This window comes from Molothrus ater, chromosome 3 (assembly GCF_012460135.2).
Source record: "Molothrus ater isolate BHLD 08-10-18 breed brown headed cowbird chromosome 3, BPBGC_Mater_1.1, whole genome shotgun sequence".
NCBI lineage: Eukaryota > Metazoa > Chordata > Aves > Passeriformes > Icteridae > Molothrus > Molothrus ater.
Genome location: NC_050480.2, coordinates 95,148,874 through 95,173,321, shown reverse-complemented (window position 1 = coordinate 95,173,321; position 24,448 = coordinate 95,148,874). Strand labels below are relative to the sequence as shown.

Genomic DNA, 24,448 nt, shown 5'->3' with positions numbered 1-24,448 from the left:
GATCCAATGTATGGTTAAAACTAGTTAGAAAACATCAACATGCAATGTTGCAAATTTCTCTTATTCTTAAACCTTGAGGTTTTTAGGATCTTCTTTTGGTTTTAAATGCATGTGGAAATCAAAATAGAAATCATGATGAGTACTGAATCAAAAGAACACTGAATTATTCTATTCAGAATTTTGATTCATTTCACTGTGGTGATAGTCATCACTTTAAAAATGCTACCAAAGCAAACCTTATGCTACTGTCTTTCTCTATCCTGAGAAAATGGTGAAAGAGTCAAGAAAATAACCAAGACAGATGAAGACTTGGGCATTTGAAAATGTAGTATGTTATATCAGCTGTTGTGGTAAAGCTGATGACTGAGACGTCTCAGAACTGAAGACTGTACCAAATTTCTGCTGCCAAAATTTGTGAAAAGTCTTCAAAAGCTGCAGAAACAAGACTAACTTTATTTAAAGAAATAAAAAATATTAAGTGGTATAATAGGCATTCTGGAATAGTGAAAAAGAAATATTAGCTGGCTATTAAAGAAAAAGCAATTGCAAGTAGAGTTTTTCCCTCTTTAACCAAAATGCTTCTTTCTTTCCTAAATATCAGTGTTTTCCCACTGGTCCAGAAAATAAATACATTTTTAGAGAAATTATACTGTACTGAACATTAAGAAAATAGTCTCTTTTGCATTTCAGAGCAATCAACTCACATGGGTTTGATTCTTCCAATATTTTTGCATTTGCAAATATGTTTGTTTTATTGCATACAAAATTCTCTAAACTATTCAAAATTTTTCCTTCAGTATGGGACTGGATCATATTTGCAATGCTTAATTATGCATATACAAAATAATTCATGAAAGTTAAATAAGTTTTCTCTTATATTGAAACAAGCCTTTTTTAAACAGAGATATTGTAACTGGTCCTTTGCAATTTCCAGTCAATTTCTGATGCGTTACAGTTTTAGAATTTTTCCCACTCAGTTTCTTAATTTTCTAGTTACAGTAAACAAGCAATAATTTTCCAAAAGTGTACTATGCAGGTTTCCATTTTGAGCATCCATTAGTGGATTTAGAATAGGCAACTGTCTGCCCTGCAACATTTGTATACGTCTTCATGGCTGTTCCACTCTGTTTTGAGGCTTTCACAAAACTCACATCCTTATTTCCTCCCAGTGCAGTGGAAAGACTCCATCATTTATGTGAAACAATTAACTTCTAATAAGCTAAAAAAATTTTAAGAAAAGGGAATTTAAATGCCACCGGACCTCTGAGGATGTCAAAAGAGTTTGAATAAGAGCTTTAAACATGTCTGCCTTCTTTCTTTTATATTGGTGAGGTGTAGTAGCTAGTGTGCACATATTTGTGCTGTTTCTGTGCTTGAGAGAATCAAAACATTTGCTGGCATAATTCTGGATTTGCACAGAGGTCAGGTGAATTACAGTGTAATGCAATTTTAATTCAAAATACAGTATGTTTTTTTATTCCAGATGCCACACGTAGAATACAAACACAAAGCTGCAGCTGCGCTGGCTTAACATTTTTTTTGAAGTTCTGTTTATTCAAGAGAGTTACTGATTAGAGCACTGTAGTTTGTACTTAAAAAGGATGTCACTCTATATTTAGATGCAGTACTGACTTAAGACTGTATGTGATTGAAAAGCATTTAGCATAAAAGTGTAATCATGGCATTTGTTCAGTGGCACTGTGGATTTAGCTCAATAGTTTCTGTCTTAACTCTTATGTGTTAGTTAATGTCTAAAGCAGGGGCTGGGTAGGATACTTGACCTGATAGGAGGCTGGTTATGTTAAGCTAAGCTGGGTAAGGCATCTAGGGCTGTATATAGAAAATACTTTTGGACATAGATGTGACATCTTCTTTTGGTCCCCTTCCCCCACCTTGAAGAAAAAAATCTTTAATATATGTTGTATTAAGATGGCAATCACTCCAGTGCTGCCTGGATTTTACAAAATTTAGTGAGTTCCATTCATGTGACCTGCGGGCTTCACTGCAGTTTCCTCATGGTTTGACTCGCTCATTTTTACTGTTCCCTGTTTGGAAGCTGAGCCGTGTTCATAGGAGTCGGATACCATTGTAGGAAGGGTTTTTAGAATCACTGGTGCTTAGTGGCCCCTGGACCATGGTGTGAGCTGCTCCTAAGACAGAAGCTGGTGGGAGTCAGTGGTGAGCCCTGAACAGCCTGAGGTGCCAACTGCTGGGCTGTGAATGCCAGCAGCTTTCAGAGGAACCCCATGTGAGCAATCATAAAACTCAAGGTGCTTTGTGCAGGATTCAGTGTTTTCTGACAAAATGCCTCATTAGAGTGCCTCAAAAGATAGATGTGATCTCAAGACTTCTGTAGCCCCTGAATGAATCTGTGCATCTGGTCTGTATTTCCCTTTCCTCATGATAATGACCTCATTTTAAACCCATTTTATTTTCTCATTTCATTTCCTCATTTTGAGCACATAATGAGGTATATATTTGTCAAGGTTAATCACCTGGGACTTTTTTTGCAGTCAAAGGACAGTACACTCTGAACTCTTGTATTCTTCATGGTTTTGGGAGTTAAATCTAGGAATAGAAATACTTTCATATTAGAAATACTTTCTAATATGTAAGATAATCCAATTATAATGAACTGTTAAATGACTTCTAAGATGTGCCTTATAATCAGTAAAATTGCTAACATTGTTAGTCATGAAGGAGCTGTAAAATAATTTGTGATGTACACTCTTTTTGTCTGTGGCTATGCTCTTCCCATTGATGTTAACACATCTGCAGTTCATCATAGCCCTTTTTTCTCATTTTGCTGGTGAGCAAGAAGCAACAGCTCCACAGGTGATAAAGTGAATGGAAGAACTGCATTCCAGCTGTTTATAGATGTCTGTTTTTGTAATGCAGGCAAGGAAAGCACAGATAATTTTGGCATTTGAAACTAGTTGTTATTAATTTTTAAAAAACCAGACCTACTCTTTAGTAATTGCTATTGAAGTTGCTGCAAACTTCAGTGACTCTCCTAATGTGATGAATAGTGCACCTTAGAAAAGAAATGTTACATAAACTTTAAGATATAGAGCTGAAAGAAAAGTGGTTGCACTGAAAATATACTTCATTTTGAAGATTCAAAATGATGCAATGGTTAAATATAATATCTCAGGGAAACTTATTGCAAATATATGTGCAGTTTCAAAGAGCAGCAGTTTTTTGCCTTACCATAGAACTTTATCATATTATTTTTGAGCCCAGTTGGAAACCTGCAGACATTACTTCATTGCAGGTACCATATAAGAGGATCTTAGCCCATGTTATTTTTCTTCTGAATTGTACATTCAGGTGTATTGCAGTAGTAAAATATTCTCATTTTAATGAGCACTGCTGTATGGAATAATACGATTTATTTCTCTCTGTATTTGAAGGGAAAAAGGTTAACTTCAAAATTGCCTTAATTTTGTTCATCTGTTAGCTGAGATGACTGATTATCAGATTGTATCAGAGGCAGGTAGGAAATCATTAGGACAACTTGTATGCCTCCTGTAGAAGTCAGTGAATTAATTAGAAGCAGCAGGTATAAGAAGGAAAAGCTAAATCCAGAAGTAGTGGTAGGAAAATGCAAACTCTGTAGCACTCAGCATTAATTTTCAGCATCATTACTTTTTGTGCTAATCTCTATTTCTGTGAAGGGAAAGGTTTTCAGTTTCTTGGGAATCACAGCAGTGGCATACAGTGTAAAGGGATAGGAAAAGCTCAGCCATGCCATGAAAATCTCATTTAGGATGTTTTTTGCAGTGTGATTGCAATACAAGGCAAGTAGAAGACATGCATTCAGTCTTTTATTTATGTCTTATCTCACTGTAAAATTCTGTTTACCAACATATGAAAAACTGTCTTTTAAGCCAGTCTGATATCTACAAAACAATTCCATTTTTCAGACTGCTGGATTATAAGGAGCAAAACAGAGTGAGGGTATCTATATAGCTGCCACTTACAGGATGATACCTGGGCTGAAGATTCCTGCACCAGTAGATGGTTTCATATTGATACTGAACATTCAATTGATGAGGCTGAACCTCTAAAAAGCCACTGATACACAAACTGGGACTTGTAACTTCTCTCACAGTATTCTAACCAGTAAGCTGCACAACCATGCTTGATGCTTTCCCTCTCTCCCCTCTCCCCATCCTTCCCAGCCCACCTGGATACCCCATGAAAGGTGGAATAAATTCAGTACAAGTGAAACAGGGGGTCTTTTTCATGACATACCCAGTCCACCTGTTGAATCATAAATTGAGTGCTAACAGCCTGATTCAGGTGTGGCTTGGAACCAAGGCCAGCAGCCAAAACCTCCCTCAATATTTAGAAGGAAGGCTTCCAGCAGGAAAGCTTCCAGAAGTCACTGCATCTGGCCTTGGTGGTTCTCTGGTGGGGGAGTCTGCCTTCTCCAGCAGCATGTCATGGTTGCTCAGGGACCACCGAAGCCTTCTACCACTGCAGGTTCACTGTGTACACTCTCAAACCAAAGGCCACAAAGAGAATATGGACTTTTTGATGAGGAAGAGAAGTAATTGGACATTATAATGGCAGAGGGAAGAAGTCAGATTGTCTTCAGCAAATACAAATTAAGCATGGAGGTGGTTCTGAAACAGTCTGATGCTGTACTTAAGAAACCCCATGCATTTGAGAGAGATTGCTTGGTTATATTTTAAACAAAGAATTTTTGAAACCTCTACTTCAAAAGATTAATTTGTAGATATAATCTCAATATATGGGATGTGTGAAATCCCTATTTCATTGAAATCAATAGAAATTTTATTATTTAATGGGATGATTTTGCAGACTGCAAATCTGTTTGGATTAATGGAAAGTCAGATCATTCCATGTGTCCAGATAGTTTTCATATTTTTACATGTCTCATTTAGAGCTTGAGGGATTCATTAGGAATTCTTTAGGATTTTTGCATAAAACATCAAGTCTGATTCAGGACTGAGGCAATTTAACTTATGCTGGAGAGAATTAACCATTCAGTTTTCTAGCCTCTGAATATTTAGCCTAAGTAAAAAGTTTTCAAACTTGTATTCTTGCTTTGAATATTTTTTTAGACTTTAGAAGGAAAACATGATATCTTCTTATAAAATAGGTCTGATAAGAATTATTATGCTTTGTGTTTCCAGTTTGGAGTTACCATTTTATCTTGCAGTCTGAAGGATAGCAATTAGCAAAATTGTTTATTAGAATCTACAAGCCATTAACAAAAGGTGATCTGAATAAACATATCAGCATAGTCTCCCCCCATTGGGCATTTATATTCAGTAAAGTCACAATTCACTTGTAAAGAGAACCTCCCAGTAAATTCCTGCTGTAGTTGAATTTATTTTTGAGCATCATGGTACTTTAGTCCTTTCTGTTACCCATTTTCTTAAAGTGACAGCCTTGTCTCCTGCAGATGTTTTTAATTAGGCACTGCAAGGCCCTCACAGGGTATTGCTTAGAGTTTCTGCTCTGTTCTAGTGCAGTGTTCTAATGCACACCTGAGAGACACAGAGAGACAGTAAATTTGTATAACCTCCATTTGTCCTGTAGATTTCTATATTTACAATTGCTGCTTAGAATTGCTTTATTCCTTCCCCTTCTCTACTCCTGTTGACTTCCTCATTTTATGTTCAATGTTTTACCAAGAGGTTTCCAAGTGTGCACAAGCATAGCTGCTGACAGGCACTGGAGCAAGAGAAGATAAACCTGGCTTAAGGAAAGGAGACCTGATACACTCATCTGCACAAACCCAAGCTTGTGTTTGCCAGGTTTTTGAAATTGTCATGGCATTTGCTGAGCGACTCAACCAGCAGCCCAGTGCCTAGTTGGAGTTTGTATGTTCACAGACAGCCAGAGATTTGTGTATGATTCATAAATAAACTTTTATCACTTGTAATTTTGCAGAGCACAGATCTGGAAAATGAACTCTCTAGAGTGTCATGTCAAAAACTGCCTAGTGCTCCTATGTGTTAATAGTTTTCCCATAATATACCCTGGGAAGTATGCCACTGGTTTAGTTCCTTTCCAGCCAAGAGTACCTTCCTCTAATGACAGCGAGTTTTAGTTTTGTCAGCCTGAAAACTATTTGGTCCTCATATCTCTGTGAGTGAAGATTTAGGTAAGTAAAGTAAGTCATTGCTAGGATTGAAGCTTCCTTTTGTACCTGTCTGGCTGATGATATGAGCAATAAGAGCATTAGGTAGTGTGGTGTCACAGTTGATTTGAAAAGTGAAGTAACTTCTATGTTTGTCCACATATTCCTCCTGCTGGGTCCTCTGCTAGTTCTTAGGCGTGTGCAGATGTAAAAGCAACTAGATCAAGGAATTACCTGGAAAAATTCTCTATTTACTGAGTTAGCCTTCTGCCTAACTAGTCCTCTAGTATCACAATACAAAGAGAAATTTTGAGATAGAAAATGTAATTTTTTTCTTTTTTTATAGAGTTTAGGAACTGATATCAGTCCCTAATACCTTCATGTAGCCTTACATTTCGTTCAGGCTCATATGCAGTGCTATGTGTAGGTATTTCACAGCATATATTTTTAATATTTTAAAAACTTAAAGTAGAGTCTATATCCAAATGGATGGTATGCATGTACTTGAGATGTCTGTCTGCTGCATAAATATTTCAAATAATATTTCTTTATTGTAAGTTCTAGTGTGCTGAAGAACCAACAGCCTATTTAATTGCCAATGTGTTATTTTATTCCAAGTATCTTCTTTAGTCCATAAATAACATGTTTCATTTCTGCACTAGATGTAAAAGCATTATTTCATGTAGGCATATCTTTGAATTTCATACAATTTTGTTATATCTAAAAGCAGTTAGAGAATTGCCATTCTTAGGTCCTGTGTTGTCTCGATGAATGTGTTCTGTTTTGATGAGACTCCTCACCCTTTCTTTTCTTGATCTCTAGTATAACATACAAACAGATCAGTACAGAAGTTGTGATAACGTCTCTGCCAAATCATCAGATAGTGATGTCAGTGATGTGTCAGCCATTTCCCGAACCAGCAGTGCCTCTCGCCTCAGCAGCACAAGTTTTATGTCAGAGCAATCTGAGCGCCCTCGGGGCAGGATCAGGTGAGTTCTCCATGCAGCTTCAATTGCATCACATTCCCTCTTTCACTGAGTGCCAGAACACAACCAGAAATCCTCGAAACTGGATAATCACAACATAAGAATTTGTGAAAAGTGTTATGCACATATAAACCGTTTTCTTATGCACATATAAACTGTCTTCCACGACTGGCCTAAGATGACAATATTTTTGCAGTTGTGCATCCTAAACAGAAAGCAAACTTCCCATGAGAAGATGATAGATTAATGTATTCATCCCACTTGAACCTGAACACAGGCTGTCCTCTCATTGTTGGTTAAAAATCAGTGTAATCAGTATGTCAGTAAGGTATTACAGCAGAAATATTACTAGATGTTTTTAGTTAGGCAGTTTTTTCATTAAAGTTTGGTTTTTCTTCCTCAAAGTATTTTTCCCTACCTACATGCCTTTATTTTGCTGTTTTCATGTATATGAGAAATTACTAGATTTGAAACTAGTATTCATGTAGTAATTTTGATATTTCTTGTTCAAAAGTAGTTTAATGCAGTTCCATTATCAATAATCAAATACATCTTTCATCCTTAATACTAATCTATTCTGGGGTTAGGGCTTTTTTAGATACACACATTGGTTTTTGTTTTCATTTAACTTGATGACAAAACTCTCAGCAACTACAACTGCTCTAGGATTAGCTTGGTAGTCTTTGATTACATTTGCCAATTCCTGAACTGTCAAAAATTCGACTTTAGGTTTTCTAAAACACAAGAAGAATTATAAACTGTAAAAAAAAAATTATCCCTACCAGGAAATCTGCCTAATATAAGTCTGGAAGGCATCATTTACCACTCAAAACACTTCTAGACAGACTCAGTGTCTGAGATCAGCTGCAGGAGTTTGGTATGTTTATGCAGAAGGAAGGGATGTTAGGAAAACTCAGCAACTGGCCTCTGTGTTTGAGCTAGATACACCTCATTTTCTTCTCAAGGAATGTTCACAAGGGTGTTTAAAGTCATATTTCACATTGGTGGAGATGTAACCTGACAACTGCAGTAAGCCACAATCCAGCAGAAGACTGCAGTGTGACTGAATGTATTTAAAGCAATTTCAATTCATGTCCTTCAATGCTGCATTTCATCATGTCCTAGCTTTTCAGTATTTGACTCTTACAAGGGGCTCTTTTCATACCAAAATACCTTATTTCACAGACAGAATTTTTCTCAACTAGGGCCTCTCACAGTGTCCTTGTCAGGTTCAACAAAAATGGAATTTTTTTCCCACAGATATGTGTGACAGATTTTATCTGAAATTTTCCTTGAAAATTCCAGGATATCTGATTGTTAATATCAGGACTGGGAGAACCAGTAGCCTTGTGTGAGCCTGGCAAGGGTGAAACCTGGGGTCAAATCCTCAACCTCTTCCATTCTTAGGAGTAGCAGAGCACTTTGGGTACAGAATTGGATGACCTAATATACAAAGCCAAGTGTCTGCGGTGGGAGTTCCAGTTCAGCTTCACTCTAGACCAGAAAAGTGAGATGTAAATGGAATTTAGATGCCTTCCTTTCTGATACTATCCACAGGATCCATACCTCAGAAATCAGACACTTTATGGCTAGCTTTAATCTTCTCTAAATTCACGTAGTACTTCCGTAGTGAACAAGATGTGTAGCAGTAACATACAATGCAGTTCCTTCAGTAGAAATATGAGGAAGAAATTGAAAGATTGGGGAAAGGGTTGATTGTTTCAGGAACAATTTTTTTCATCTTGAGATTCATGCTGTGTAACTCCAGCCTTAAAAGCTATGTATCTTCAGTGAATTCACCTAAAAATAGGCCTTTATTAAATTATTTTTTTAGCTTACCTAAGCCACCATTAAAAGGGAAAAAAACACTTATCTTGGATGGTTCACCTCATCTTCAGACAGGTGTCAAAGGCAGGGGAATCATCCTTTTCTAGCATTAATTGTTGAAAAAACCCTAGATGACTTGTTTAGACTGGTTGCTTTAATTTTTGACATTTAAGATTAAAAGGATTCTTTCTCTCAATTGCTAAAGTTTCTTTAAGGTCAAGGAATTAGAAGTTTTAAGTTCAAGTTTGATTAGGAATTTGAAATTTAAATTTTATTTTTGCCTCCAAAGAAGCCAACGTTAACATGTATCTAACAGGATGGGATAAGGATAGGATGGTTGAGCAGAAAGGGTAGCATTTTTTGTCTAGCTGTTTTTGTCATTCTGAAACCACCTATCCAGCATCATCTTCATTTGGAAGTGTGTCAGGCCAGTGGCCATGGCAACTGTGTGAGCATAATGTTACATTTAAGGACAAAGTTTGTTGAACTGCCTTTTCTATGCACCCAGTTTTGTTCTCCATATATGTTCTAAATATGAACCTAGTAAGCATATAGAAACTCAAAGAGGAGGTAGCTCAGTTCTAGCCATTTCACTAAATTGAGTCATTCAACAAGTATCCTTATTTTGAAGAGTAGTCTGGGGCTCAGATTAGTGACCTGAAGTGATTGATGCAAGTTCTAAATGCAAGTATATAAAATAGCTTCTTGCTCTCTAATTTGTTTAGCATTTTCAGGTATGTGTTATAACAAATGGCTTTACATGGATAAGCTACTCTGTATATGAAATTATTCAAAGCATCTTTCTTGTTACTGTTCTGGGTAGTCTGGCTGGCTGCTGTGCTCTCCGGTTGGAAGTGCAGAAAAAAGTACCAGGAATTTTTAGTGTGTAAACAAAAAGTTCTGGGACTTCTGATTTGAATCAGAATCAGATTTGTGAATTTGGAGTTGGTGTGTATTTAATGAGTGAAGCCAAATTATCAGTCCTTCTTTATGGAGACTTGCTTTTATTGATCATGGTCTTTATGCATTCATGCTGCAGTCACGCAGTACTTTGTGCCTGCATGTGTTGGAGACGTCACTGTGTATAGCTCTGAAACATTTCTCACATCCTAAATGAAGCAGAAGGAACTATTTTTGTGGTTTAATGCAAATGATTGATAAATAGGAACCCATGATGATTAATCAGCACCATATGGACATGATCAGACAAAGAAGGATATTTGCTGACTAAATAAAAAACTATGCCAGCTTCTGTCACTGGACCACTTTTCATTTGTAGCCTGTTTATGCAAAGATACCTGGACTTCTTGGTGCTGTTAAGTAGGGAGCTATCCTGCATGGTAAAGGTGAGGTGGAGGCTTCTGTTTTGGAGGAACAAGCTACCATAAGGTGTTTCACTTAAATCTGATTTAATAAAATCTGCTAAATTTATGAAAGACTAAATAATTTTTTTTAAGGTGAATTTGTCTCACTGTATCTGAATTTCAAACAAATTGCCCCTGCATTAGGAATATTACTGTTATCTCTCATTTTAAATTTGAAAACCACATCTTATTAAGAATTATGGTTTTTATCTTGATCAATGTGTGATATAATATCATTATGTCTGTGCCAAATTTTAATCTGTTTTTACACGCTTTTTTAAATTGAATGCTTAAGTGTAATTAAAATATTTTATATGAGCTTATCAAGGAAAGAGGATAATGTAATGAGTTGTAATAGTGGATTTAAACCAGTTCTAATTATTTCACATGTTATGCCATGCCACTGAATGGCTTGTATCACAAGCTTATATATGGTTTTTGGGAATTTTGTTCTCCGTATGTCATTGAAGTTTGTACTGTCAGACTCTACCTGACAAACCTTTTCTTCCCTGATTTGCAGAGCAGAATATACAAATTTTGTGCAGCTGTTGTTCTTTCAGTACACTGAAGCTTAACTCCAGTACACCTGAGCTCTAAAACAGGAATGAAGGAGTAGAGAAATGATGATTTGGGATCAAGTGAGGAAGTGGTTGATGGGTTGATAGGCAATGGGTGCAGAGAGATGGAGACAACCAGGACCTCATAAACAACAAAACAGGGCAGGGAGGAGCCACCCAGAGTTTGTGCACGTGAATAAGGATGTGATTGAGAGAAGAGCATTTAGGGAAAGCTCTCATACCTTTTCTGGGGAATGAGCACAAGCGTGTGGCTCTCCAGATGACCTGTGCTCTAAAGCACGGGGAACAAGCCAGAGGAATTGGGGGTTTGTTGTGCAGCTGCAGGACTGTGGTCTCATCATGATTACAGAGAAGTGCTGGGATAGTTCCTATTACTGGAGTGCTGCAATCCATGGAAGCACAGGGCAGGATAGCAGGAAGGATAGCAAGCCCTTTCTGTGAGAGAGCAGAATATGCAGGGAGCTCTGCCTAGAGATGGGTGATGAACCAGCTGAGAGTTTATAGCTCAGGGTTAGAGGCCCAACCAATGTCATGATATTGTGGGTGTCTGCTATGGACTTCTTGATCAGGAAGAATTAGATGAAGCCTTCTTCCAGTTGTAGGTTCTGGTTTTCATGGAGAACCTAAACCATCCTGGTATCTGCTGGTTGAGCAATGCAGTAGGGCACAAGAAATCCAGGAGGTTTCTGTAGTGCACTGATGACCAAAGGGAAAGTCTGGAGCAAGGACTCAGCAGAGAATTACCTGATCAAGGAACATTTAAATAAACTGGACATGTAAAAGTTATTGCATTTGATGAGGTGTACCCATGAATACTAAATGAGCTGTTGTTGACTGATGGCATTGCAAAGCCAGCCAGTAATCTTTGGAACGTGGCATTCAGGAGATGTTCTTCAAGACTGGAAGAAAAATCATCACTACTATCTTCAAGATGGGAAAGGGATCTTGTAAGCTATAGGCCTGTCAGCCTTAGCTCAACCTTTGGGTAGGTGATGGAACAAACAGTCCTGGAAACTATTTCCAAACATATGTGTAGAACAAGGGGGTGATTGTGGATAGTCAGCATGAAATCACAAAGGGCAAATCAAGACTGACCAGCCTGATGGCCTTGTTTCATTAGTTGGCTAGCTTGATGGATGAGAGAAGAATATCAGATGTTCTCTATCTTGTCTCTGCTAAGAAGTTCAACACCCTCTTAAACACCCTCACAGACAAGCTGAGGAGGTACAGCCCAGGTAAATAAACAGTGAGGCAGATTGGAAACTGGCTGAATGCCAGGCTCAGGGCATTGTGACCTGTGACACAAACCCCAGCTGGAGGCAAAGCATTTGTGCTGAATGCTTGGGGTCAATATTAAGGCAGTACTGTTTAACATCTTCATTTGTGTTTGGAATGATGGGGCAGAATGCACCCTCAGCAGGTTAGCAGACAACAGAAAACTGATATCAATAGTTGATATAGTAGGGGATTGTAACACTATTCAGAGGGACCTCAACAATGGAGAAATTTAGGAACCTCATTAGGCTCAACAAAGGAAATGAAAAATCCTGCACCTGGGGAGCAGTAACCCCATGTGCCATTGCACACTGGGGACGCACAGCAAGATGGTGAAGGGGTTAGAGTGTCTGTCATACAAGCAGAGGCCAAGAGAGCTGAGTGTCTACCCTGGAGTAGAGAAGGCTCAAGGGAAGTCTTATCAATGTGCATAAATGCCTGCAGAGAGAGACTGGAGAAAAAAGGCCAGGCTCTTCTCAGTGAGAGGATGAGCACAAACTGAAATAAGGCAAATCACATTAAAACATGAGAAAAACATTTTTTTCTGTGAAAATTTATTAAACACTGGAACAGGTGGTACTGAGATTTTGCAAAGTCCCAATATCTGGGGATATCCAAACCCCAAGCAGATATGGCCCTGAGCAACCTGCTCTTATCACACCTGCAGTATGAGTTGGATCTTGCAATCTCCAAAAGGGTCCTCCAGCCTCACCTGTTCTGTGACTCTCTTTCAGATTTTCATTTCATGCTGCTTATTATGCTGTTCTCTTGCACAAAATGCTCAGTGTCTTTAGTTTGGAGCCAGGTAAAGTGACTGGAGGTTTGCCATCTCACTGAGGACAAACAGCAGCCTTGAGCTGCAGATCTCTCAAGATGATTTAGCCAGAGGTCACTCTCTGGATTGGACATAGATTTTCTCCCACTGGTTTTCCATCCTCTCATGTAGTGCTTTAGAGCTAGTTGGATACAATTTATAGTGGTGAGAGTCTAGAGAGAGTCTGAAGGGTCTTCTAACCTCTTCTCAGGATTCCCAATAATGCTGCTTGTTACATCATAAATGTATGTGATGTGACTGGTGCAATACAGTTGTTCACTCCTTCCCCCACCCTCTCTAGACCAGGGCTGCAGCCCCCCTTCTCAGCACACTGATTCACTAAAATGCAGCTCTACTGCACCACAGAGCCAGCTGAGCAAAGTTATACTTCATGTCATAACAGTGAAGGAAAACAACACACCAAGGTTTTTCAGGCATTGATGAGATTGAGGTCTGTGTTGTAATAAAGAAACCCATTCATTTCATGTTAATTACAAAAGTAATTAAAATCTTTATATTGAATTTGTGCTACAGTGACTAAGGGTGTAGTCAAGATACTTTACTCATGAAAAAAATGAAATGTAAAATCTTTTAATTATTGATATAAATATTGCGAACAGAACTAGTGGAAGCAAAAACAGAACACTAAAGCTTATTCATCAATAAAAGTAAATCTCCTGGAAAATAGGAACAAATTCACCAGTAATATCAGACTGGCTTTGTGGAGGATATTCACTATGCCACACTCATTATCTAAACCTGGGAGAAGAGCCTGAAAATGTGTGGAATATAACGAATATTTTGTTCCCTGCCTAAGTTTGATCCCAGATTTCTTAATGAACCAGTGTAAGGGCAAGTTCACATTATGTAAAGAAAGGATGGAGCTATGTAAATTTGCAGTGGAATGTGCAGTCCTGGAGCCAAGCATAAGAGGGATCTGTTTGTGTGTACTAGGTAAAATTGGGTATTCCTAGGGCTTATAGCTCTCATTATTGGTATTCTGTATAAAAATAAACGTTATTTTAATTATTCAAGGTGTTATCAACCCAGATCCTCGTCTGGAAAGGAGACGATCATGTACTTGGAAGCAAGGTGGTTCCTCATTCTTGGGTTCTGAGAGCCTTCAGGGTGTCATAGTAGAAGACATAGTAGATGATTTTGTGTGCTGTATGTGCTGTGGCACTGCCAAGCAGATTTAAAGAAACCCAAACCCCTGCATGCCTCATGCATTCCCAGCTGTGTGCCCTCTGGTAACCATGATCACACTGCTCTGGCAGCTGGGTCTCTTGCTTAGAAGTAGGTGTTGGCAGTGTATTAAGAGCTAGATCCTACAAATCTCCACAGGTGCACAGACAGTGGTGTGGCAATATCAGTCTGCATCATGTTGAAAGCTGGCCCTGAAATGGCATTTTCAAAGGGGTGTTTCCTGGGTTTCTGCTTAAATTCTGCCATGTGTTGTATTTCAAAGCATAACAGTGGAAGGTCTGTTCCATATTTCTCAGGCCTAAAGCACCACTGAGTCAGATTACACACCTGCAGCAGTAGCAGAAATGATGAATTCTGCTGCATATATATTCACTTATGAATCAGATCAACCTTTTCAGCTTTCACATTTCTAAAGAATCTTGAACCAAGTTCTCATTTCCTGTTTATCTTCCATATTACACCTGCTTCAAAGCCTGCTTAGCTAAGGTCTTGCAAATTTATAGATGGCTGCAGTTGCAGTCTATCAGCGGGGCTGTGGGTCACCAGAATCAATGCTTCAATATGATTTGGTTTTAATCAGCTGTCAAAGCTCCAGTGCAATGGTGCTCATTGAAAAGTTACTCGTGTCTTTTCTTAATGTGAACTGACATGGCTTTAGGGGCATAGTGCTGTTCTCTTTTCTGAAGTTTCCATTTTTAATGGCCAAAATACTAAGTTCCCAATTTATTTTTTAAATTGTCTCTGCAAATTTAACTTGCCTTAAGAGTATTTATTGACCTGGGTATTTCATTCTCATGACAAAATGTAGATCCTGCAATTTTAATGTGCAAGATTTTTTAAGATGATTAGGATATATTTCTCATTAGTGTGCAATCTTCTTCTATGTAAATCAGAATTCCTCCTTTCTAAGAAAGAGAGATATTAGAACTAGTCTACACTAATCAAAGTAATTTGTATATTTACAATGCAATATTTCTTTTGTATTAAAATGTACAAATAGCAGTCTTTTTTCTGGATTGGAAATTTATAAGCCAAAAAACAATGTTAATTTCAAGGAAAGTGAAAACCAATTAAATTCTTTAACAAGTCTACACTCAAGATAGTGATAGTTTTTTGCAAGAATTATTACACTTTTAATGGTTGTTAATAACATGCTGTGGAACACATTGGCATAATGTTAACATCTTAAATATGTATTTAAAAAGAACAATAGTTCATATCCTTATTTAAAAACAGGGAGGGGAGACTTCTGTATGTGCTTAATAGATTGATACCTAGATTCACTTTCCTCCTAGAGGAATGAATGATCTTTGTCAACACAGAGAGGTATTTTTAACAAAACTTTAAACTCCTTGTCTAGTTTTCATGTACACCAAAAGCTTGAGCTGATGGAAAACTTGTCAGTCGTCATGTAACTGTGTTGAGTAGCAATAGTATGACTGCTACTTTGCTTAAAATGCAACAATTAAAATAGAGAAACATGGATATAAGAACAAACAGTGCAGGCCTTGTAAGATAATACAGTTTTATTACACTGCAAAATGAAATTTGTAGTTACTGCAAATTCCCTAGCAGGGTTAGCAAGGACTAAGAAATGTTCACTTCACAGATGTGGACAATTGTGTTGTAGCTGTCATCAAAACTGATAAATGAGGAGGGGTTTTTTTAAAGTTTGGGATGGTAATAATGTTCATTTTTTGCAAAAAAAAAAAAAAAAAAAAAAAAAAAACAAAGGGTTTTTACATTGCAAAAAGCCTGATGAAGATTTTGAGGTGAAGCCATAGGGATAAAGCCTTCTATAAACTTGCTTAGAGAATGAGGCAGGAATTGTAATTATCTTCTTACTTGACTAGTTTATTACTGCTCTGGGAAATCACTCTTTGCCCCATAGTTTTTATTTGATTAGTGACAAATCATTTCAGACATGTCTTTGTTGGTGGTCATATACTGCCTGTTGCATGGGATTTTATTGTGTCTTGATGCTGTGGATTCAACATTCCCATCATGAGGGAAGTTTGGAGCAAAACTCACCTATGATTCTTCAGGCTCTGGTTTGTTTAACCCAATGACAGAGTAAGAGGCTGCATGGTTCCTGAGTTCACCATGCAAAATGGGATGATGGCACATGAAGAAGATTTCTCTGCAAAAGCAGAGATGATAGTGAGTGTTTTGTGGCTACAAATGATAAACTGGCCATCCTTTGAGGGAGTGATAATATACTAAGTACTTGTGATAGACATTGAAAAGACTTCTTTTGTTCCATTTCCACAGGAATTTTTAGGAACTGTTTTGTTTTTGGAAAGAGCGATAAAAAGAATTTATTCCTCACTTTCTTATTCTCTTTCTACTTCACTATCACTACGAACTCTTTCCTTCCAGGGATTATTGTCCATTATACTCTTTTTGTACTTCAGTTAGTTGACCTTGTCTTGAGTCATGCCTGATGGGCAACAATTGCAGCCTCCCTGCATCCTGGAAAGTCTAGCTAATTTCTCCCAAATGCAGATACAAGAGGTGCAGTTCCTGAGAGGCACTGACTTTCTGCCTCTGACCTGGAGACAAAATAGTAATCTTCAGGAAAAGTATGATCTATTTAGCAATAGGGCCTGTGAGTGAGTGCAATGTCACTTTGTAACAAGAAAGTTTCCTGGTGTCTAAACCTGGTATCTGATATCTTTGAAATCTTTAAATTCTTTGAAATCTTTGAACATGAGAGGTATCACTTAAAGAAGTTGTTTTACCAAATTGACAGGTACTCAGAACTGTCAGGTACTGTATTTGTGCCAAATAGAAGGATCACCTCATTGGAATCTTTCAGTCAGGCATTAGCCACTTCTTAAAGTGAAGTGAATTGATAATTTGGGGTTTGTTGTTGGTTTTGGGTTTTTTTCTTGTAATTTCCTTCAAAAGGGTCAGGCAATCTGCCATGGTATATCAGCTGGAACTTAGAATAGATTAAAGAAGAAATTTGACCATGGGCAGAAACAAGGCATGGAAAATTTCTACCTAAATTTTTCATGTTTGACAAACAGAATAGATATAGGTAACAGGAAAGGCAATTTTTGTCTAAAATCTCCACAGTGCAAACATCCACTGCAAAACTTGAAGTAAATTGCCAATTTTACTTTGTTTCTGATTATCCAAGTCACTGCAGCTAAAAACTGAACCCCAAAAAAGTTTCAATAACTGTGCACTTCCTAGTTTCATTAGAGAGAAACACATTGAGCATGACCTGTGAACAGTTAATATTGCTGCTCAGGTGATCTGTCCTGGGGCAAGGACAGGCACTCTGATGTAACCTGAGTCACAACTTCTGCTTTTTTCAGGGGAAATAGAGGACAGTAGCCTCCAAATTATTACCATGAAGGCAACATAAATGAAAACACTTTAGATAAGCTGCTTAAAAAATATAATGTATCCTCTTTAGCCCCAAAGCGTGTATTACAGATGGAAACTTCTGGTTTTGAGGTCATTTGTATACAACACCAAGGTGAAGCCAGAGTAATTAATGTTCTAATTATTCATTATCTAAAGATAATGATTTTTGAAAATCCATCATTATAAACTGCTTTATATATCTGTCAGAGAGGGAGGGAGATGGAGTCTTTAATCCCTTCAGAACATCTGTACATGAAAAATGTACTATGGAGCATTGCTTCTGCATTTTTAATTATCTAATTATGTTTCCTCTTTCAAAGAAACTGTCACATCACCAGCAGTCTTTCTTAACAATTTCAGAAAAATGGAAAAATTATTTTAATTGGTTTTTCATTTAATTACTGCAGTTGATAAAGATGAAATGTAATCCATAAACTTTTAGTTTAAGTACATTATGCTAATATTTTGAAAAGGCAGTACTTGTTATTTTTAGATTAAAGAAACATAGCAAAATAGTTTTAGCCCTGGCTCAGACCTCAGAGTACTTATCACTTCCTTTATCTTCATCTCAGTTTACTACATTTTTATAATTTTATCTGCACTTTTTTTGTTATTCCTGACCTTGCTCTATCCCATTCAGCTTTTCAGATTCTCCTCCTGCATTTCCTTTTTTTTTGCTATTGCCTGTTGCTGTTATCTACTTTTGAAAAGGAGCAGTGAGCAATCTATTTCATACCAATGAATGTAGCATTTTTTACATGAAGAGCAGCAACACCACAGGTACTTCAGTACCTCGTGCTTTAGAGGAAAAAATACAACAGGGAAAATAACATTACTCCTGAATGTCATGCAAAGAAAGAAAAATTGGTGAATTGAGCTTTCTTGATGCTGAAAAAAGCTTCCTTCAGTGTGGACATACACATCTTTGTGTTTGTCATACACACACACACCCAATATCTATTTTCTCGATACAGATTTACATCCTTTCTATGTTTGGTAACTGAATATATGCATGGCTATATGCAGTCAAGTTTGAGCTGTTTGTCCTTTGATTCACATGAGCCTTTCCACATCAGCTTTAATAGCAACAGTTAACCCTGAGCAGTGCCCCTGGAGTGGCTGCTTTTGTGTTGGTTTCGTTTTATGATTCATGTCGTTAGTTGGCTTCAGGCTGATGGTGCCTTGGGGTATGTGCAGGCAGACACATGGGCTCCCACATACAGAGCCAATTGTTCTGCTTGTTTCAGAGAATATAAATTAAGTTGAAATGTTCATGGCAAATAATAAAAAAATCTGCTTATCTTTTGCTTGGAAAACAGTTAAAATCTGCTTATCTTTCATAATGTTCAGGCTTGCTTTCTGAATTGTTATTCGTTTGTTTCATAGAGAAATGCTAGTTTTCCAAGTTTAAAAAGTAGAAACCTGTCAGAGCTGTGAAGCTGGCACAGTTCAGTGGTCAGTGTGCTCCTGAGAAAAGCATTGTCACAGCCCGGATTCTGACATACTGTGTTCAATGTGGAAATTTCCTGAGCTTCTAAAGTAGGATTTTAACCAGTTAAGCTCCCAGAGGAGGCTGCTGTAACAAAATCTTCCCCAGCCCTTAGCTCAGTGAGAGTTTGCACACTGAACAGAGTGGGACTGAGGATGCTGGGGATTTGTCATCCCAGGGGGAGCAGCTGTGGCACTGAGTGGCACTTCCATGCAAAATAGGAATTCTCAGCAACAAATATAACATAGAAATTACTGATCTTCATATATCTTAATACACCAATAGGACTCTTGACAGCAGAAGCAAGGGGTTGTTTTTTTTTTGTGACTTTAATAGCTATTTCACAGGACATATTTCACCCTAGGACAATCTAATATATGATCAATGTGCATGTTAAATAAATACGTAGTTCCAGTAGGTACAGACTGTACAAAATTATTATTTGATTGAACCAACTTTTATGGTCTAAAAAATTCTTTTGACTAACTAGAGAGAATTATAATATAGAATATATGTTTGTCATTTGGTTTGTAAAGCACCATGCTTCAATTAATTTATTAAATGCTAATGAATATTTATAAATATTTATTTTAAAATTTACAGTAATTTATCTTGCAGCAAACGTAATATATCGTATATAATACAAAATATAAATATTTTCTTAGAATAACAGAAATTTGTAGATAATTAATTAATAGTTTGTATTTATTGATTACATATCATATAATACTAATACAAGATGCTTATTTTTAGAAATGTAATGTTCCTCATGATAAAAATATCTTCCCTTTGGTCCAGAGCTATTATGTGTTTAGGAGATTATTAGTATTCATGAGCTGCCTCATTGCAAAAGGGTGCACAGGGGCTATGAGTGAGTACGTGGTGCTGCAGTCGGCAGGAGAGAGGGGAAGCTCAGTGCCTTGTGCTGCTGGGGGCCCGGGGTTCTGCTGGAAGCTTCAAGTTGCTGCAACTGCCTGAAAAGAGCTCACAACATCATCTGCACAGCAAGGAATACAGGGCATCATTTATTTACTCATGGCTTGCATTCTTGGGAAAATGGGTGGAGGAAAAATGAGGGCTCGTGAAAACAAACACCTAACATATTTTTTTGTACGTCATCAGTAATTCTAAGTGAATGAGGGAAATGCTTTTATTTTAACGATGACCAATCAGTTCAGATTTTTTCTGTGAAAGGATTTACTTCCAGATATTACATAGGTGAGTTTATGGACAAGTATTTTTCTAGCTTTCTTACCACTGTCTTACTAACTTTCTTTTTCAGGTGGAATGTGCAGGTTTTTTATGTAATTACTGAGAGATACTGAGTATATGTCTATATACCAATTTTCTCAGATCAAATGATTTTTCCAATGTACTTTTATGGATCTTGAATATGTGTATAGTAGTTATCTGTACATAGAAAGATATATAATGATGTAATACAGGTACTTGGTTTGATTTCAGTTCTAAATAGTTGAGTGTGCTGTACTTTTTAATTTAAGCAAGTATTATCCACAATGCTCTTTTAGCATGCTCATCTTATAAAATTTCTTTCAGGGTTAATTTTATGGTATCTTGCAACTCAAACTACTCTTTGATTAAGTTTTTTTGTCTTAAAAGCTCATTCCTCATTCCCACAGATGCAACATTCAGGTAGGGGCAGCTTGCATAATTGAATGTGTTGCTTTCTTTCATAACTGATGGCTGACATGTGAATACAGTCTTGATGTCTTGTGTAGTTCAGGTACAACTTTAGATGGGATTTGTCTCAACTGCATCAGTTTTGGCAGGAAATAAAAGCATTTTTCTCTTGGTGGAAGGAGCAGTGTCTTCCCTGCTGATGCAGGAACCTGGGGGTAGTGTCTGACACCAGTGTTGGGCAGGCTCCTCTGCTCTTGCTGGGGTTAGAGGGAGGTTTTCTTTAGAAGTTAAATTAAATAAATTTTTAAAAAGTTAAGGATCCAATGGCTCTTTTTCTATGCTGAATATCTGTTAAGTAATACACAGGCCCATTTATATTGTCTGTAACCATTCTTAATATGCACAACAATTATGTTGTTATGGCTGTAATTAGAAGTACTTAGAAACAACATAAGACATTTGCCAAACTATTAATCAGAAGAACTGCTAAAGATCATAAAATAATTGTAAATAAAAATTTAGTGAATTAATTAATTTATGACTTAATGGACTATATGAATAAATATGTTGCTCTTCATAATACTGCTACAGAAAACAATATTTATTTATTGTGTTATGATAACTAGGTTTAAATATAATTTAATAATTTACTAATTTTAGCCACAAGCCTGCAAAAACTTGCATCTGCATTTAAATGAATGTGTTAATAATCCCAGCAAGTCTGGAAAACAAAATAAAAATTTAGTTATCAAAACAGCAAAGTGCAAGGGGATGTATTCATGCAGGTCCTTTTCTTGTTTGTGCTTCATAAATGAAACTCTAACAGTAGTGAATAAAGCAAGAGTGTCAGTTAGGAGCTTTTTCTTCAAGTGATAATCAGTAATAATGGCAAAACATTGTTTTAAGAGTAAAAAGAAGAGTAAAAACACAGTTCTAAGAGTAATCAATTAGATGGTATAAGAACGCTGAATTTTAAATGCCCATTCTTTTGAGACTGTTTCAGTTAATGAAAAATAAAAAAAATAGCACAGGGATTAGATGAACACAAAGAAAACTTAATCTGTTTGCTTTAACAAGAGGAAGTATTGGGCAGATGTAAGATCCTTGGTCCTATCCCATTATGCCCATTTCTAGCAAATTAATAGCTATTTTGTACTAGTACACTGGAACATATTTCCTAGGAAAGTAGGACTTCATATTTGCAAGGTAAAAACAAGTATAAAATTAATTTGAATTCTAAATTTCTCTGGTTTTTTTTCCAATTAAGATAAATATTCTAGTTCCATCGACCTGTCGCAAAGAATCAGAAATGAAACTTATATGAGTTTTTGAAAAAAGTGATTTTTTTTTTCTATTATTCAGAAACTTTCCCTGAATTAGTGAATTCATACATCAAAAATGGTTTTTTTCAAAAGTTATAATACTATCTTTTTCTTATTTCTCAGCTGATGGACATCACTGGCTCCTAAATACATATTAAATAAAGTGAGATTAGAGAGCATTTCAGGTAAATTGTAAAAAAATTAAAAAAAAAAAAGTGAAGGCTGGCATAAAAACTTCGTTATTTTGGTATTTATTATATTCATAAACACCTGAAATTCAGTAGAGCAAATTCAATAATATGGTAAATAATTCTTTATTTGCATGGCAGATTTTATAGTCCATTGAACTTTAGTGCTGGAAATTATAGGTTTATAGATTAGCATGTTAGCAAAGCACATGCCATTGTTGGCAATGTAGAAACAGTCACAGAAATACAATTCCCAGTGCTGTTGGCAAGAAATTATCCATGTGGAAAGGAGTTGTCCATGTCTAATCAAAGTAGGAAGTAGAATCCCCCAAAGTGAGACCTTTGAACCTTAAAATAGTGAAGTGTCTCTTGCTCCAGAGAAGAAACCAGTTAACAGTGTTGCCTTCTATCCCCCTAGAGGCCTTTTCTTTGATAGTTGTGTATATATGTGTGGAAGATGGGATTTTTTGAGATTTTTTTTTCCCCATCTAAATTTCTTCCTAGAATGATTGAATATGTTTGTGGTTTTGCTCACATTTATGTGAGTGTGTGGTGGGGAGAATTGTGATAAAACACAAAAGAATTCTACAAGAAAACTTTAAAATAAAAATGTCTTCTATTTTTGCCTTTCAAACCCGAAAGCCAGTCAATAAAGTTTCTCTGGGACAGGAGGGAACACGACAGAACCTATTTTAAGTTCAGTGTACCTCAGGTAGTCCACTAAAATGTGTTCTTGAGTACTTTGGTGCATCAAGCAGCTTGTTCTGTTTAATGGCGTAGGTGGTTTTTTATCTGAGCTTGACAGGAGCAGATTCTAAGTCCTGAAGATGGTTAAAAGCCTATGTAGAGGTTGATAGTGATCTTTCTATTAAGTGTTGTCTAGTCAAAGAATTAACTTTTCCAACTTCATTTTCAAAGAATAATGTCTATTTCTATGTTCTTTTACCTATGGTCACACATTAGTAACCCTTGGAAGCTGCCAGTAAAACAGGGCTACACCTTTTTAATTATAGTTTAGGGATACAATTTTTTATACTTTCCTGGATCTGTCTTGGGACAGGACTGATTCAAGCTCCAGCAGATCCATAGGAAGTTACAGGATATCATATTTTCTCCCATTGACCCCTTTATTTTTCCCTGGTCTGATTTCTTATCTGTCTGAAACTTGCCATGACACAAAAAAGCCTCTAACCCCACTCTAATTTTGACTGGGGGAGAGGTAGTGATGGGGGGATGGGAATGGGGGACAGGACCAGGCCATTCCATCTGCTGGGGAGGGAACTTGCTGGGAGCGACTACAGGACTATTGGTTAACAAATAAATTTGACTTCAAAATACTGAAAAACTGAAAAAAAATCCTAAAACAGCATCCTTCCAGTAGGTCTACTATTCAGCAATACAAGGTCAAGGAATTTCCTACATGCTTGGCCAGTTTAACAACTGCATCTGAAGTGAGTCCAGCTGCAATTTAAATTTCTGTCTCTGCACAGTGACAACTAACTTTATATTGCCTTTAGAGCTAGGGCATTGCTTGGCCACAGCAGACCATGTCCTGTGTGTATTTGAGACTGTTCTCTAAACTGTGTTTGTGAATACATTATCCTGCCTCTATACAGTGGAGCAGAAAAAGGATTTGTATAGAAATATTCAAATGCAATTCAATGCAATTCAGCTAAAGGAACTCATACAGAACTGCCAGAGTGATTCATTTTTCTGTCAATCAATGAAAATTCTAGTGGGTTATTAGGGATTTTGCCTCAAAATTATTTTGCTTTCATATTGTGATTATTGCACTTACCTCTAATGAAGTGAGAGACTGAAGACCTAAAAATACTACATATTACATGATCTCTTTGAAAAGTATGAAAATTTAGATGATATTTTTATTTCTGTTAGGTCTTTGGTGAACAGCACTGATAAGATGAATGTGTTAAACTACTGTCCCACGTTAATTTTCTTTGGTTGTAAAATTGCTGTTTTATTTGTTTCTGTATTGTGGGGATATAGACAGGAAAGCTTCACATAACTTTTAAGTGTCTCTCTGTTGCTCTGAAAAACATGGGGAAGTGTTTATTTTATTTGCTCCCCTCAAAGTGGAGGACAAACAATAGCATTGGAAATATGTACTCTGAGGAGCATCAAATTGAGCTTTTACTTGTGAACCAAATAAATGGAAACATATCAAGACTTAAAATTAATTTAGTGATTAAAAAATAATAAGGCTTTTGGAAATACTGTTACACAGACAAATTAACATGTTTG

At 36.8% G+C, this 24,448-nt stretch overlaps 1 protein-coding gene across 1 annotated transcript in view; it reads left to right on the top strand.

Annotated features, from left to right (window-relative positions):
- Positions 1 to 24,448, top strand: part of RIMS1 (regulating synaptic membrane exocytosis 1) — a 307,545-nt gene that overhangs the window by 241,726 nt on the left and 41,371 nt on the right. Inside the window, 1 exon segment of the mRNA XM_036380202.2 lies at positions 6,941 to 7,107. Within this exon segment, the coding sequence (XP_036236095.1) occupies positions 6,941 to 7,107 (167 nt within the window).